This window comes from Tasmannia lanceolata, unplaced genomic scaffold, assembly GCF_043159265.1.
Source record: "Tasmannia lanceolata isolate RefF3 unplaced genomic scaffold, GAP_Taslan_0.1 ptg000013l, whole genome shotgun sequence".
NCBI classification, from domain to species: domain Eukaryota; kingdom Viridiplantae; phylum Streptophyta; class Magnoliopsida; order Canellales; family Winteraceae; genus Tasmannia; species Tasmannia lanceolata.
Genome location: NW_027518690.1, coordinates 22,675,760 through 22,688,120, shown reverse-complemented (window position 1 = coordinate 22,688,120; position 12,361 = coordinate 22,675,760). Strand labels below are relative to the sequence as shown.

At 39.7% G+C, this 12,361-nt stretch overlaps 1 protein-coding gene across 3 annotated transcripts in view; it reads right to left on the bottom strand.

Annotated features, from left to right (window-relative positions):
- The window catches only part of LOC143889955 (transcription factor GTE6-like), an 88,853-nt gene that overhangs the window by 18,661 nt on the left and 57,831 nt on the right, over positions 1-12,361 (bottom strand). For all 3 annotated transcript variants that reach the window (XM_077394371.1, XM_077394370.1, XM_077394372.1), the window contains 3 exons: positions 11,749-11,973; positions 11,492-11,590; positions 8,263-8,321 (listed from right to left, as the gene is read on the bottom strand). In XM_077394371.1, coding sequence (XP_077250486.1) covers positions 8,263-8,321; positions 11,492-11,590; positions 11,749-11,973 — 383 coding nt within the window. The remainder of the gene's footprint in view (positions 1-8,262; positions 8,322-11,491; positions 11,591-11,748; positions 11,974-12,361) is intronic.

Below are 12,361 nucleotides of genomic sequence, written 5' to 3'. Positions count from 1 at the left end.
GTAGGTGGCAATCTTGTTTCATGGAAGAGTAAGAAGCAGGATGTTATAGCTAAGTCCAGTGCAGAGGCTGAATACAGGGCAATGGCACAGACAAGCACGGAAGTTATTTGGCTACGTTCACTTCTTTCTGAAATTGGCTTCATTTCATCTTCTCCTTCGCAGCTTTATTGCGACAACAAAGCTGCAACATACATTGCCAACAATCCAGTCTTCCATGAGCGCACCAAGCATATTGAAGTGGATTGTCATTTTATCCGTCAAAGAATCCAGAAAAGAGAGATTTGCATTGTGTTTACTCGGTCAGGGGACCAATTAGCTGATATATTTACAAAGTCCTTAAATAAGTCAAAATTGAATGATATATGTAACAAGCTAGGAATGTATGATATCTACATTCCAGCTTGAGGGGGAGTGTTGGAATATGTAACTTGCCTAAGGGCATTTAGGACTTTGTACATTCCTTTATGCTTTAGTATAAAGATATGAGTCAGGGGGAGATAACCCTAACTCATTTATTTTCTCTGTCTAAACTTTCGTCTAACACTATGTATTTTCGTTCTTTGACGCGACAGATTAAAGCATCTGTCACGTTTCCTAAGCTAGGGGGTGCCCAAGGAAGAAAGAGGGGTATAAGAATTAATTTAAAAAAGAGAAAAGCAAGATGTGGGTTTCAAGGGGGAAAAAGGGGGCTGAAATTTGTTATGTATTAATACAGGGGGTGCCCAAGGGGAAAGGAGGGGGTGATAAGATAAGAGCTTACTGTTTTAAGTCACAAGTGGTCACGTGACTTACTTGGCAGCAAAGAAAAAGCGAAGGGGGGGCCGAAATTTTTTATGTATTAATACAGGGGGTGCCCAAGGGGAAGGGAGGGGGGATAAGATAAGAGCATATATTTTTTAAGGTCACAAGTGGTCACGTGATTTACTTGGCAGCAAAGAACAAGGCAACCTAAGAATAAAAAAACTCTAGAGAAACAAGAAATGAGAGATTTGTTCTCTGTATTTTTTAATTGATAAAGAACATGTGTACAAGGCTCTATTTATAGAGCTTTACAAAATATTTACAAGATATGACAAGAATATTTTGTATCCTATTAAGGTATAAAAGAATAAGAGTAAAAGAATCGACTTTGGAAAGACTTCCTTGTAATGCAACATCTTGCCTTGGTTTGAAAGATTTAAAGCTTGCCTTGATTTGAATAATGCAGCATCTTTCCTTGATTTTTTTGATTGTCATTGCCATTTATACCTTGCATAGCTGACTTGCCTTGATTCCCAAAAACTCTTTCCTCATTAGCACAACAGCTTCCTTTATTAATATCATAGCTATCAATGCTTTCCATTTTTACCAACTTGATTTTCAATGCTTTCCCCATTAGCATAACACTTGTCTTGATTGAAATCACTGCCCTCAATGCTTTCCATTTTATCATCTTTCTTTCGATTTTCTATACTCCCCTTCAAACTGGACTGGGAAGCATTCCACGGGCCAAGTTTGCAGCGTAATCGAATAAACACATCACGTGGTAATGGTTTTGTAAAAATGTCAGCTAGTTGATAACGAAACGAGATGAAGCGTGTAACCAAGGATTCAAGGGCTACCTTCTCACGCACGAAGTGATAGTCAATTTCAATGTGCTTTGTGCAAGCATGAAACACAGGATTGACTGTCATATATAACGCAGCAAGATTATCACAGAAGAGTATAGATGGCTGAGGTTGCGAAATTCCAATGTCACGAAGGATGAAGCTCAACCATGTGAGTTCAGCTGCAGTGGATGCCATAGCCCGATATTCAGCTTCTGCACTAGATCGTGCCACTGTAGATTGTTTCTTGGCACTCCAAGAAATACAATTAGAGCCAAAGAAAGTACAAAATCCCGTAGTTGAGCGATGTGTGCTTGGACAACCGGCCCAGTCGGCATCGGAGAAGGGATATAGTTGAAGCGAGCTTCAAGCAAGGATACGAATACCAAGATGTAGGGTGCCTCAAACATGGCGAAGAATTCGCTTCACAAGTTGGAAATGTTCAATCTTGGGATTGTGCATGAACTGACATGCGGTGTTGACTGCAAAAGATTATATTTCATCTCTTCAACAAGTTTAGTAATGAGCATAACGGCCAAAAATAAAGCAGCTGATTCAGTAGCATCAGCTGCAATAAAGGCTCGGTGTCATTATGTTAATAAAAAATGGTTGTTGTTCCACCAAAGAGCGATCAGTCGGGGGATTGGATTCCTAACTCATCCAAGTTAAGTCTGGTCTAGTCAAGGTGAGATATTGAAGTGCTCCCACAATGCTACGATACTGTGTAGCATCAGGGTGAGGATTTGATGCAGTTTTTGAAGGGATCGACTTGACAGCCATAGGGGTGGCAATGCTTTTACATGTTGTCATGAGAGACCTTTGGAGGAGATCACTAGCATATTTCGTTTGGGAAAGAAATAAGCCTTCAGATGTGCGGAGGACCTCAATGCCTAGAAAATAATGTAACGGTCCAAGATCCTTCATTGAGGAGGAGTTCCCCAATGTTGATACAAGAGCATCCAGAGCTTGAATGTTATCCCCTGTTAGGATAATATCATCTACATACAATAGACGAATGACTACACTCCCACCATGACGACACACAAACAGAGATGAATCAGCAATGCTACAAATGAATCCGCATTCTAACAGAAAAGAGCTGCATCTGTCAAACTAGGCCCTAGGAGCCTGTTTGAGACCATATAGGGCCCGTTTGAGCTTCCAAACGAAGTTGGGCCGTTGTGGATCAATAAATCCCGGCGGTTGATCCATGTATACTGGTTCATGAAGGTGCCCATGCAAGAAGGCATTCTTGACGTCAAGTTGCTTGATGGACCAGCCTTTTAACTGTGGCAACAGTGAGCACCATCCTAATACTGCCTGGTTTGATGACAGGGCTGAAAGTTTCAATGAAGTCAATGCCTTCTTGTTGGTTATATCCTTTGGCAACAAGTCGGGCTTTGAGACGTTCAAGCTTACCATCAGCTCGCAGTTTGCTCTTGTAGACCCATCTACAACCTACAACGTTCATATCAGGAGTTTTTGGAACAAGGTCCCAAGTATTATTAGCCGCGAGAGCTTCCATCTCTTCCATCATTGCAGCAGCCACCCATCATGTTTTAGTGCAGATTTAGTGGTTTTAGGCTCTACAGGTATAGGAGACGTAACTAAAGCATACTTGGGATTTGGTTTGAAGATGCTGTGTTGACTTTGAGTAATCATGTGGTGTAACCTAGCAGGCTCGGCAATAATAGGAGAGCTCTCCAGATGGATCGAGATTGGTGATGATGGTGTAGGGGTATGAATGGCAACATCTAAGTCTGCAAGTGTACAGGCCTCCCTTGGCTCAGGTGAAGGTGAGGGTGCACTTGTATTCTGTAAATCAGAATCAAGCAAGAAAGTGGGTTCATGTTCACCATGTACATTTTCAGGTACTGAAGGTGTCGGTGTGTGTTGACACTGCTCAGACCTTGGTATTGGATTGGCATCTATGGCGGGAGGACAGGGGATACCAATATTTGAGATAGGCATATGCCTTCTAGCAGGGTCAATCGAGGAGGAAAGCTCACCATTGGACTCTTTATTATCTTCTTGGGGTAGCATCCAATCGGTGAAGACGGACAGTTCACCCTGAACCTGCTCTTCATGGAAAGAATTAGAAACACTGGTAAAAGGAAGCAATTTTTCATTGAATACCACATGACGGGAGATGTAAACTCGTCCAGTAGAATGACGAAGGCATCGATACCCTTTGTGTTTCTCACTACATCCCAAAAATATACAGGGTAGAGACCTTTCTTCAAACTTGTTTGAAGTATAATTCCATAGACATGGAAAACACCTTGAGCAAAAAACTCGTAACATCGAGTACACTGGTTTCTTGTGAAACAACATACTATATGGGCAATCCATTTTCAACATAGGTGATGGAAGACGGTTGATAAGGAAAATGGCAGTTGAGAATGCCTCAACCCAGAACCTTTTTGGGACAGATGCATGATACATCATCGCTAAGCCGAGTTCAATAATGTGATTAGGCTTGCGCTCGGCTACACTATTTTGCTCAGGTGTGCCAGGACAGGATAGTTGATGTATGATTCCACAATTTGCAAGATGATCCAAAAAATCCTTGTGAATTCACCACCTCCCTCAGATTGAAATATTTTAATTCTTTTATCATGCTGCCTTTCTACCATATTTTGAAAAATCACAAAATATCCAAAGAAGTCTGCCTTTCGTTTAAGTGGATAAAACCAGCTGTAGCGAGTATAATCATCAACAAAAAGAGCATAATATTTAAAACTCTGAACAGAAGTAACTGGTGCTGGCCCCCAAAGATCACAATGTATCTTTTGTAAAGGTTCAGCAGACCGATTATGTGAAGAAAAAAATGGGAATGTAACACTCTTACTAAGTTGACAGCTAGTACATAAATCCAAAGATTTAGAAGTAACAGAAATAGATCCATTATTTTTAAGAAAAGTAAAAACTTTTTCTTGAGGATGTCCCAAACGTTGGTGCCACACGTCCTCAGTTGCTCGTTGAAAACGATTGGAGAAGTATGCCTGAATTTTGGAGCCATCCAGTGTGTACAGCCCGTCATGTCTATTCCCCGACACCAGTATCTGTTTTGTCCTCCGATCCTTGATTTTGAAACCAGATGCATCGAATTCAAAGTAACACGGATAATCAGTAGTTAATTGAGAGACAGAAATAAAGTTTTTCTTTATCTCTGGAACTATTAGAACATCACGCAGTGGAATGGTAGTATTACCACTAACTATTTTCCCATCGCCAATATGTGAAATTTTTAAGCAAAGGCCATTTCCTACCATGACAGAATCAGTACCATTATAAGGAGTCACGTTTGTAAGATTACCTGATTTCTCAGTTATGTGGGATGTTGCTCCTGTATCATGAAACCATTTGGTATCCTGGGAATCAGATAGTTGCATAGCGGCAAGTGCTTTCGGGATGTCTTCTGGTTGAAAACTATTGTCAAACCTGTGCCAAAATTGAAGAGCATCGTGGCCACGCTTCTTGCAGAACTGACAGATTGTGCCATTAGTGTTTCCTCATGGCTGAGGTTGTGAAGACTCCCCTTGTTGCCCATTGGTTTTGCCTTGATTTTGATGGAAGAAATTCCCAGTCTGAGGGTTGGATGTGAAAAATTGTTGCTTCCCTTTTTATTGCTATTATTTTTGTTTCCTCCAAATTTTTGGCCAAACAATGCCATGTAGTGATTTGGAGATTCACTTTGGTAATTTGTAGTTCGCAGATCATGACTTTGTAACAAAGGTAGCAGATCAGCATAAGATGGAATAGGGGGTTTTAACATCGTGGTGGTAAAAGATTCATACTTTGGACCCAAACCACTTAAAAGCGAAAAGACTTTGGTTTGATCAGGTACTGGTTTTCCAATAGCATTTAATTGATAACATATGGATTTGAATTCACGAAGGTATTCGGGAAGACTAGAAGTACCTTTCTTAAGATGGCACATTTGGGATAGTAGTTCAAACTCCCGAGCTTGAGAATTTTGAGCGAAAGCTGCTGCAAGTGCTTTCCAGACATCAGCAGAGCTTTTTAGTCCAACGACTAAACTGAGAACTTCTTCTGATAGTGTTCTGGTTATCCAAGCCTTGACAAGCCGATCCGTTCGTATCCATGACATAAAGTCTGGATTTGGGACTCTTTCCATCAGTCGCGTCCATCTCAGGATCGAGGCAGGATACTTCTCCATAGATGAACCCTTTGAGATCTTGACTCTCTATCAGTGAGAGAATCTGAGTCTCCCAAAGCAAGTAATTACTTTGTGTTAATTTTAGAGACACAAAGTTAACAATGTTGATATGAGAGGGATATGGGTATTTGGTAGATGATAAGGAAGAGGGTGTTGACATTGTGAAGGAGCTAAAGGAACAAAGAGCTTGCGTGAGAATATTTCCTTGGTTAAAGGTCTGATACCATAAAGAAATTGAAAAGAAACCTAAGAAATAAAAAATGCTAGAGAAACAAGAAACGAGAGATTTGTTCTCTGTATTTTTTAATTGATAAAGAACATGTGTACAAGGTTCTATTTATAGAGCTTTACAAAATATTTACAAGATATGACAAGAATATTTTGTATCCTATTAAGGTATAAAAGAATAAAAGTAAAAGAATCGACTTTGGAAAGACTTCCTTGTAATGCAACATCTTGCCTTGATTTGAAACATTTATAGGTTGCCTTGATTTGAATAATGCAGCATCTTTCCTTGATTTGTTTGATTGTCATTGCCATTTATAACTTGCATAGTTGACTTGCCTTGATTCCCAATATCTCTTTCCTCATTAGCACAACATCTTCCTTGATTACTATCATAGCTATCAATGCTTTCGTTTTTTAGCATCTTGATTTTCAATGCTTTCCCCATTAGCATAACACTTGTCTTGATTGAAATCACAGCCCTCAATGCTTTCCATTTTATCATCTTTCTTTCCATTTTCTATAGAGGGTACTTGTGTAATTTCCTCAAAGTTTGTGCCCCATTGCCTTTATGGATTATCCTCTAAAGGCTACCTTCTATAACCCTTATCCCACGGATCTCTTTTCGTGGTGGGAGAACACATGCGTGACGGGGTGAATATTGGGGCGAAAACCTTCCACGATTCGTGCATAAAGTCAATATGCACATTCGATCCGAAGGTTGTGACAGAAGAGAACTTCAATGTTGAGATACTTGCAGCCCGGAGAAGATGCTCGGCTGAGGTGTTTTCGCCGGAAAAGTTGCCGAAGAAATGGTTTGGGAGTAATCGCAACGCAATAGAAATTTTAAGTTATCAGCTTGCTGTTGGAGCTTGACTATAGGATTCTCGGTGAGTGTTGTATATGGCTGAGTCTAAATGTAAAAGCGAATAGGGCAGCAGGGACTGGTATTGAGTGGGTTTGATCTTAAGGTAGAGGGTTGATGGTTGGATTAACAAAGGACGATTGGGATGGGGCTGGGTTTATGGTCTGTTTGAAGCAAGAGGTTGGCGAACAGCTATGGCTGGCTGTTGCAGGTACGTACAAAGGTTGCGGCTCTCGGTGCAGTGGACGATGGTGCACAACGAACGCTCAATGAGGGTGGTATTGGTCGATGAAAGGCCGGTTCAGCAAGAAAACCTGCTGAACTCCGCACGGATGGCTGTTGTATCTTGCGGAAATCTTGAGGCTATGAATTGAGAATTGATGTGTGACTCGTGGTTCGAATGGAGGATTGGATCCTTCGACTGGGAGAAAAATTTTGGCCGTGATTTCTGCGGGAACAACTCTCGGAAGACTTGGATCTTTTGCTCTGATACCAAATTTGATGTAGGCTGAGAAGAGAATTAAAAGAAGAGGAAGAAAGAAGAAGAAGAGAAGATTAGAAGTAGAAGAGAAGGAGAAGGAGAAGAATAGAAGGAGAAAGAGCCGAAGGAGAAAGAGCCGAAGGAGGAAGAAGAAGCCCGGGGGAGAAATCTCAATCAATCATTAATTCATCAAACACTGAAAATCCCTAATACATGAATTAAAATAAAATTCCATTGAAAGTAAATAACTTTCCTAACTCTAAATAACATGGAAAATAAAATCCTAGAAACTAAATAACATCGAAATAAATTCCTAAAAGTTCTATGGGAAATGATGTCTCTTATTGGGCCTATTGGGACTACAATCTGCATCAGTCAGCAGTAAATTCAAAGTGTTAGGCAAATCATAGGTGAAAAGGGATCCGGAGAATTCAATTGGGTGGGAGACTTGTAAAAGCATGAGGCCATGGCGATTAACTCATCTCATTAATGAAATTTTTGAATGCATGTGAGGTATCCTTTGACCATGTTCTTAGAGAATAAAAAATTCAAAGTGTTAGGTAAATCATGGGTGAAAAGGGATCCGAAGAATGCAATTGGATGGAAGACTTTTGTAAAATGAGTCCTTGTAGATTAGCACATATCTTATTAATGAAATATGTGAATGCATGTGGGGAGGTATCTTTTGACCATGTTCTTAGGGAAGAAAATGATGCGGGTTGTCAAGCAAAGTGACCAGTATGGACGTTTTTGTGGAGTGTCAATATCTGCCACTATTGTAATTTGTTTTCATTCTTCAATAGCGTTCATTTGTTATATTTTCAAAAAAGAAAAAGAAAATGTAACTATAGCTAAGTAGCTGTGCACCATGGGAAGTAAATCTTCATAGAGGCAAAATGATACTTGGTTTTATAGAACAAACCTGCATTTCTGAACCACCGTTTCTCTAAGTTCCTCCAAATGCAAATCGAGCTCACAAAGCTGAAACAGGTAAGAATAAGTTTATAAAGGCATATCCATCTTCACACTCCCATAAAGCATAGTACATGTTTCTTTATGTCAAAGCTAATCATGACCATTGGAAGAACCACAATTAAAATATTTGAGGTCCAGAGTCATTTAATTTTTTTTTTTGAAAGATGACATATTTTATTGATACTATAATAATTACAAAGGGGACCAGAGGTCCCGCTTACATTACATAGTATCGGGAAAGGCTGACAAGGTTATACCCTGAGTCAGACCAGTGTAGATTTACCCCTCAATCGAACAGGAACTTTCCCCAACCTTCTCAAACGAAAAAACCTTGTAGTAAATTAATTCAAACTACAACCCTCAGTCCTGATTTCCAAAGAAATCCCAAATTCACACCACCTAGCAACTAAGGGGAGCATTTACCAAGGTCGTCAAGAAGACTTTGTAGAAAAGACGTCCGTAAAGTTGCAGATTTCGGGTTACTGTTCAGGAACCCTAGGCTTCTTCGAGTTTCAATCTCCTCCTCCAAGTACGAAATAGCAATCTCCTTCGAAACATCCCATGTTCTCTTCCGATTTCTACTATTCTATAGAAATCTGTTAATGGAGGCTAAACTCTCATCATAGGACATCCTTCTTATCTTATGAAGGATGTTTTCTAGTACCCTGATTTCCATGAATAGATTTCTCTTACGCTCCCCTGGGCATGATGAGGATTCCTGGTGCCCAAGATCTTGGCCTTCCATTCTTACATACAAGAGTATGCTGTATACACTTAAATCAATTCAATCCAGTCAATTCATTAAATCAATTCATTAAATAAGTACTTCACCGCCTTCTGAATAGGCCTGAAAGGTCCCTGAAACTGACCCATCCCAAAAACCTATTGCAGAGACAATTAATTTACTTTAACCAAGCTGTCCCATCAATAGGGTCTTCTCGCATCTTCCCAAGATCGACCCCCACCAACTACCTTCAATTCAAAGAGATTGAGAAAGAAAGATGACTAACCAGCTTAGAGCCTAAGTCCCGACCCATCTAGAGTGGGCCCCAGACTATAGTAGTTTCTAAAACAGAATATACCCCTAAATCATGCGATTATAGAAGTTATCTGCCTTTGCCGCAAACCTTCGCTACAAAATAGTTATAGAGGACCAAACCTGCTAGACTTGATAATTTCTCGAAATTTCAACAAACTTCTGCTTAGTCTTCTAGCTCCAGTCTTTAATACCAAGGATTTTCCAAACAATTTCATAAGGAGACTTTCCGGCATTCTAGACCCCATAATTCGAGGATTTTTGGCTCGAGAGCCAAGGCAAGATGAATTGATGTTGCTACTAGGTGCAACCAACGAAGCAGACTTGGACTCCACCAAACATTCAGAAGCGCCTGAAGGCCTAACTTTAGGTCCCATCACACCTTTGTCAGGAATTAATGACAAACTCTCGGATGACCCGCCTGGATTGATATGATTCCTAAATTTGAAATTTGAATTCCCTACGGGAGCCAACGGCACACCGGTCGAAGAGGTCCGACCCTCCAAAAGGCATTCCACCGGTGAGGAAAAATTTTCATATGCGAGATCCACCCCAATAGTATAGGTTTGGCCTTGAATTCTGAGAATAACATCAGAGATAGGGAAGATCGAGCGAGGGGCTAAAATTTTAGCCGATACAAAACTCATACAGTTTCGGTGATATCCTTCCATTTTGGAATCTACTACCTCGCCGAAGAGACTCCCTAAAGCCTCCACCGTAGAAACAGCCCAGGCATGCAGGGGAATTCCAAAAAAGCGAACTCAGAGAGCTTCCTTACCTTGAACAAAATTCCTTGTCCAAGGGGAAAGAGACAGCAGATGATTATCCAGGGCCACATAGCCTTTTGCAAGGATTTGTAGGGCTTGAGATTCAGCTTCGAACACAAAAAGGACTTCATTCTGCAATAACAAGGAAGGACAATGAAGGGATGGAATTTCCCAGCACTCTTGAGCCCATTTCCAAAGATCCAGAAGGGTTTCGAGATGGTTTAACTTTTCCCTATCAAGCAAGCTTTTAGGGAGCCCATTCGCACATCCACTTCCCAACCCAAGATGGATAGTAGTGGAAGCCCTAGATAATGGAGACGAGAAATTTTACCCGAGTCCGGCCATAGGTCAACCTCTCCGCCAAGGGTTACCTCCTTAGGAGAGCGAGGAATTCATTTAGAGGGGATTATGGTCCTACGGCACCAACGACACCCATCCCACCACCTAAAATTTACATATTGGCAGGGAGAGCAGACCCAAGCACCAGATTTAAGATCTCGATTATGATGTCTCAACAATTTCCTTTCCTTACCACAAGATGTGCGGGATGAGGAAGAGATGAGCTTCTTAGCCTGTGGGCATCTTCTACAGTTACACCGCCAACCAAAATTGTGATAGCGGCACCGCAATCACTGCCAATCATCCTCCCTTCTAGCCTCTTCCATTCTCGATCTCTACAGTTCAGTGCCTCTAGATGACATCTTTGAGTTGATATAAACAATGTCATGAAAAACCCAACACTTTGCTCATCTCCATCATCCAGAGTTATTTAATTTAACAATGTTAATTTTATTTTGTTGTAATTTATTCAACTAATGTTGCAAACTATGTCACAAATATCGTTCTAGGGAATTTCTCTACAATGGAAAATCTCGGGATATTTTAATTTTTTTTATTTTTTCGGGTTTATATCGAGAAAAAAAGTTAAAAATAAATTAATTTACAAATATAAAATATCAAATATACAGTTTTTAATTCAAAATCAGAGTTAGGTCGAAGGTTTTAGGATGTTTTAGAGATTTTTAGAGTGAATTACAAGTTTAAGATATTTTTTGAACTCTACCCCCCAATTTATCGTGACAATTCATGATAAAATCACAGGAAATTCAATTTCTCGCGATAAAAACATGTTTCATCTTTTAATCAAAATATCATGATTTTCTCATGAGAAATTGAATTTCTCGCCGATATTTGTGGCATAAGTTATACACACTATCACTGACATTGTAGTTTCTCCGCTAACTATTGGAACCTTATTCCAGATTCTCCTGTAGTCTCTTGTTAGGCACAATAGAATCTAGAATAGAATCTAGGACGGATCTGGTTATTATTTACTCTTTTGATTGGTAAAAAGATTATGAAGATAAATGTACCTCATTACTTATATCTCTAGCCAACTTTTCAGTAGCAACCTCTTGGGCAACTTGCATATCGGCATTGGCCTCTGCTTCCTCTTCTTTTCGTCTTGTTTCCTGTTAGTCATGGTACAAAATAGAGCAGTATATAGTATCTTCCTACAGGAGCAGAAAACTACGCACCCTAAAACTCTCCTATGATATTTTTCAGAAAAAAAAAAACTCTCCTATGAAGACTGTGAAAGCAATAGTTGATATGAGATGATAAATTTTACCTCTTCAATAACTTTAGGTAATAGTTGCAGCCACTTCTCTTCAAATTTAACTAACAACGTTTTAGCCATTACATAAACATCACTTCTATCGTCATTATATGTCATTGCATTCTTGAAAACCAATCTCACATCAGAACATATTTCACGGACATTCTTATATCCAGTACCATCCTTGGCTTCCATTTGATTTCGAATTGTACTGAAATCCATGGGCTTGTCAATGACCTAAACCACATCACAGTTCAAAGCATATCATGAATATTTGTGTTTTCGATAAACAATACTGCAAAGAAATCGATGGACAACCCTACATTATCCATGAAAAAGGTGCATGAGATATAACAATTTTTAAAGGATAAATTGGTACTTTTTTTTTGAACTGGAAGTGGTACCTTACGAAAAAAAACTTTCCAAGATACCGTACTTATAGTAACTTTAAGTACGTCAGTTTTATAGAATTTACATAACTTCATAATAAAAGCAAAGAAAGCGTAGTAAAGGTACTAAGAGCACTAATGATACCTTCCTGCAGAAAAACCATTCAGTCCTAAAAATTAATTAGGAAAACCATCAGGACCACAGACTCCACAACATCCAAACATTATGGCTTGCA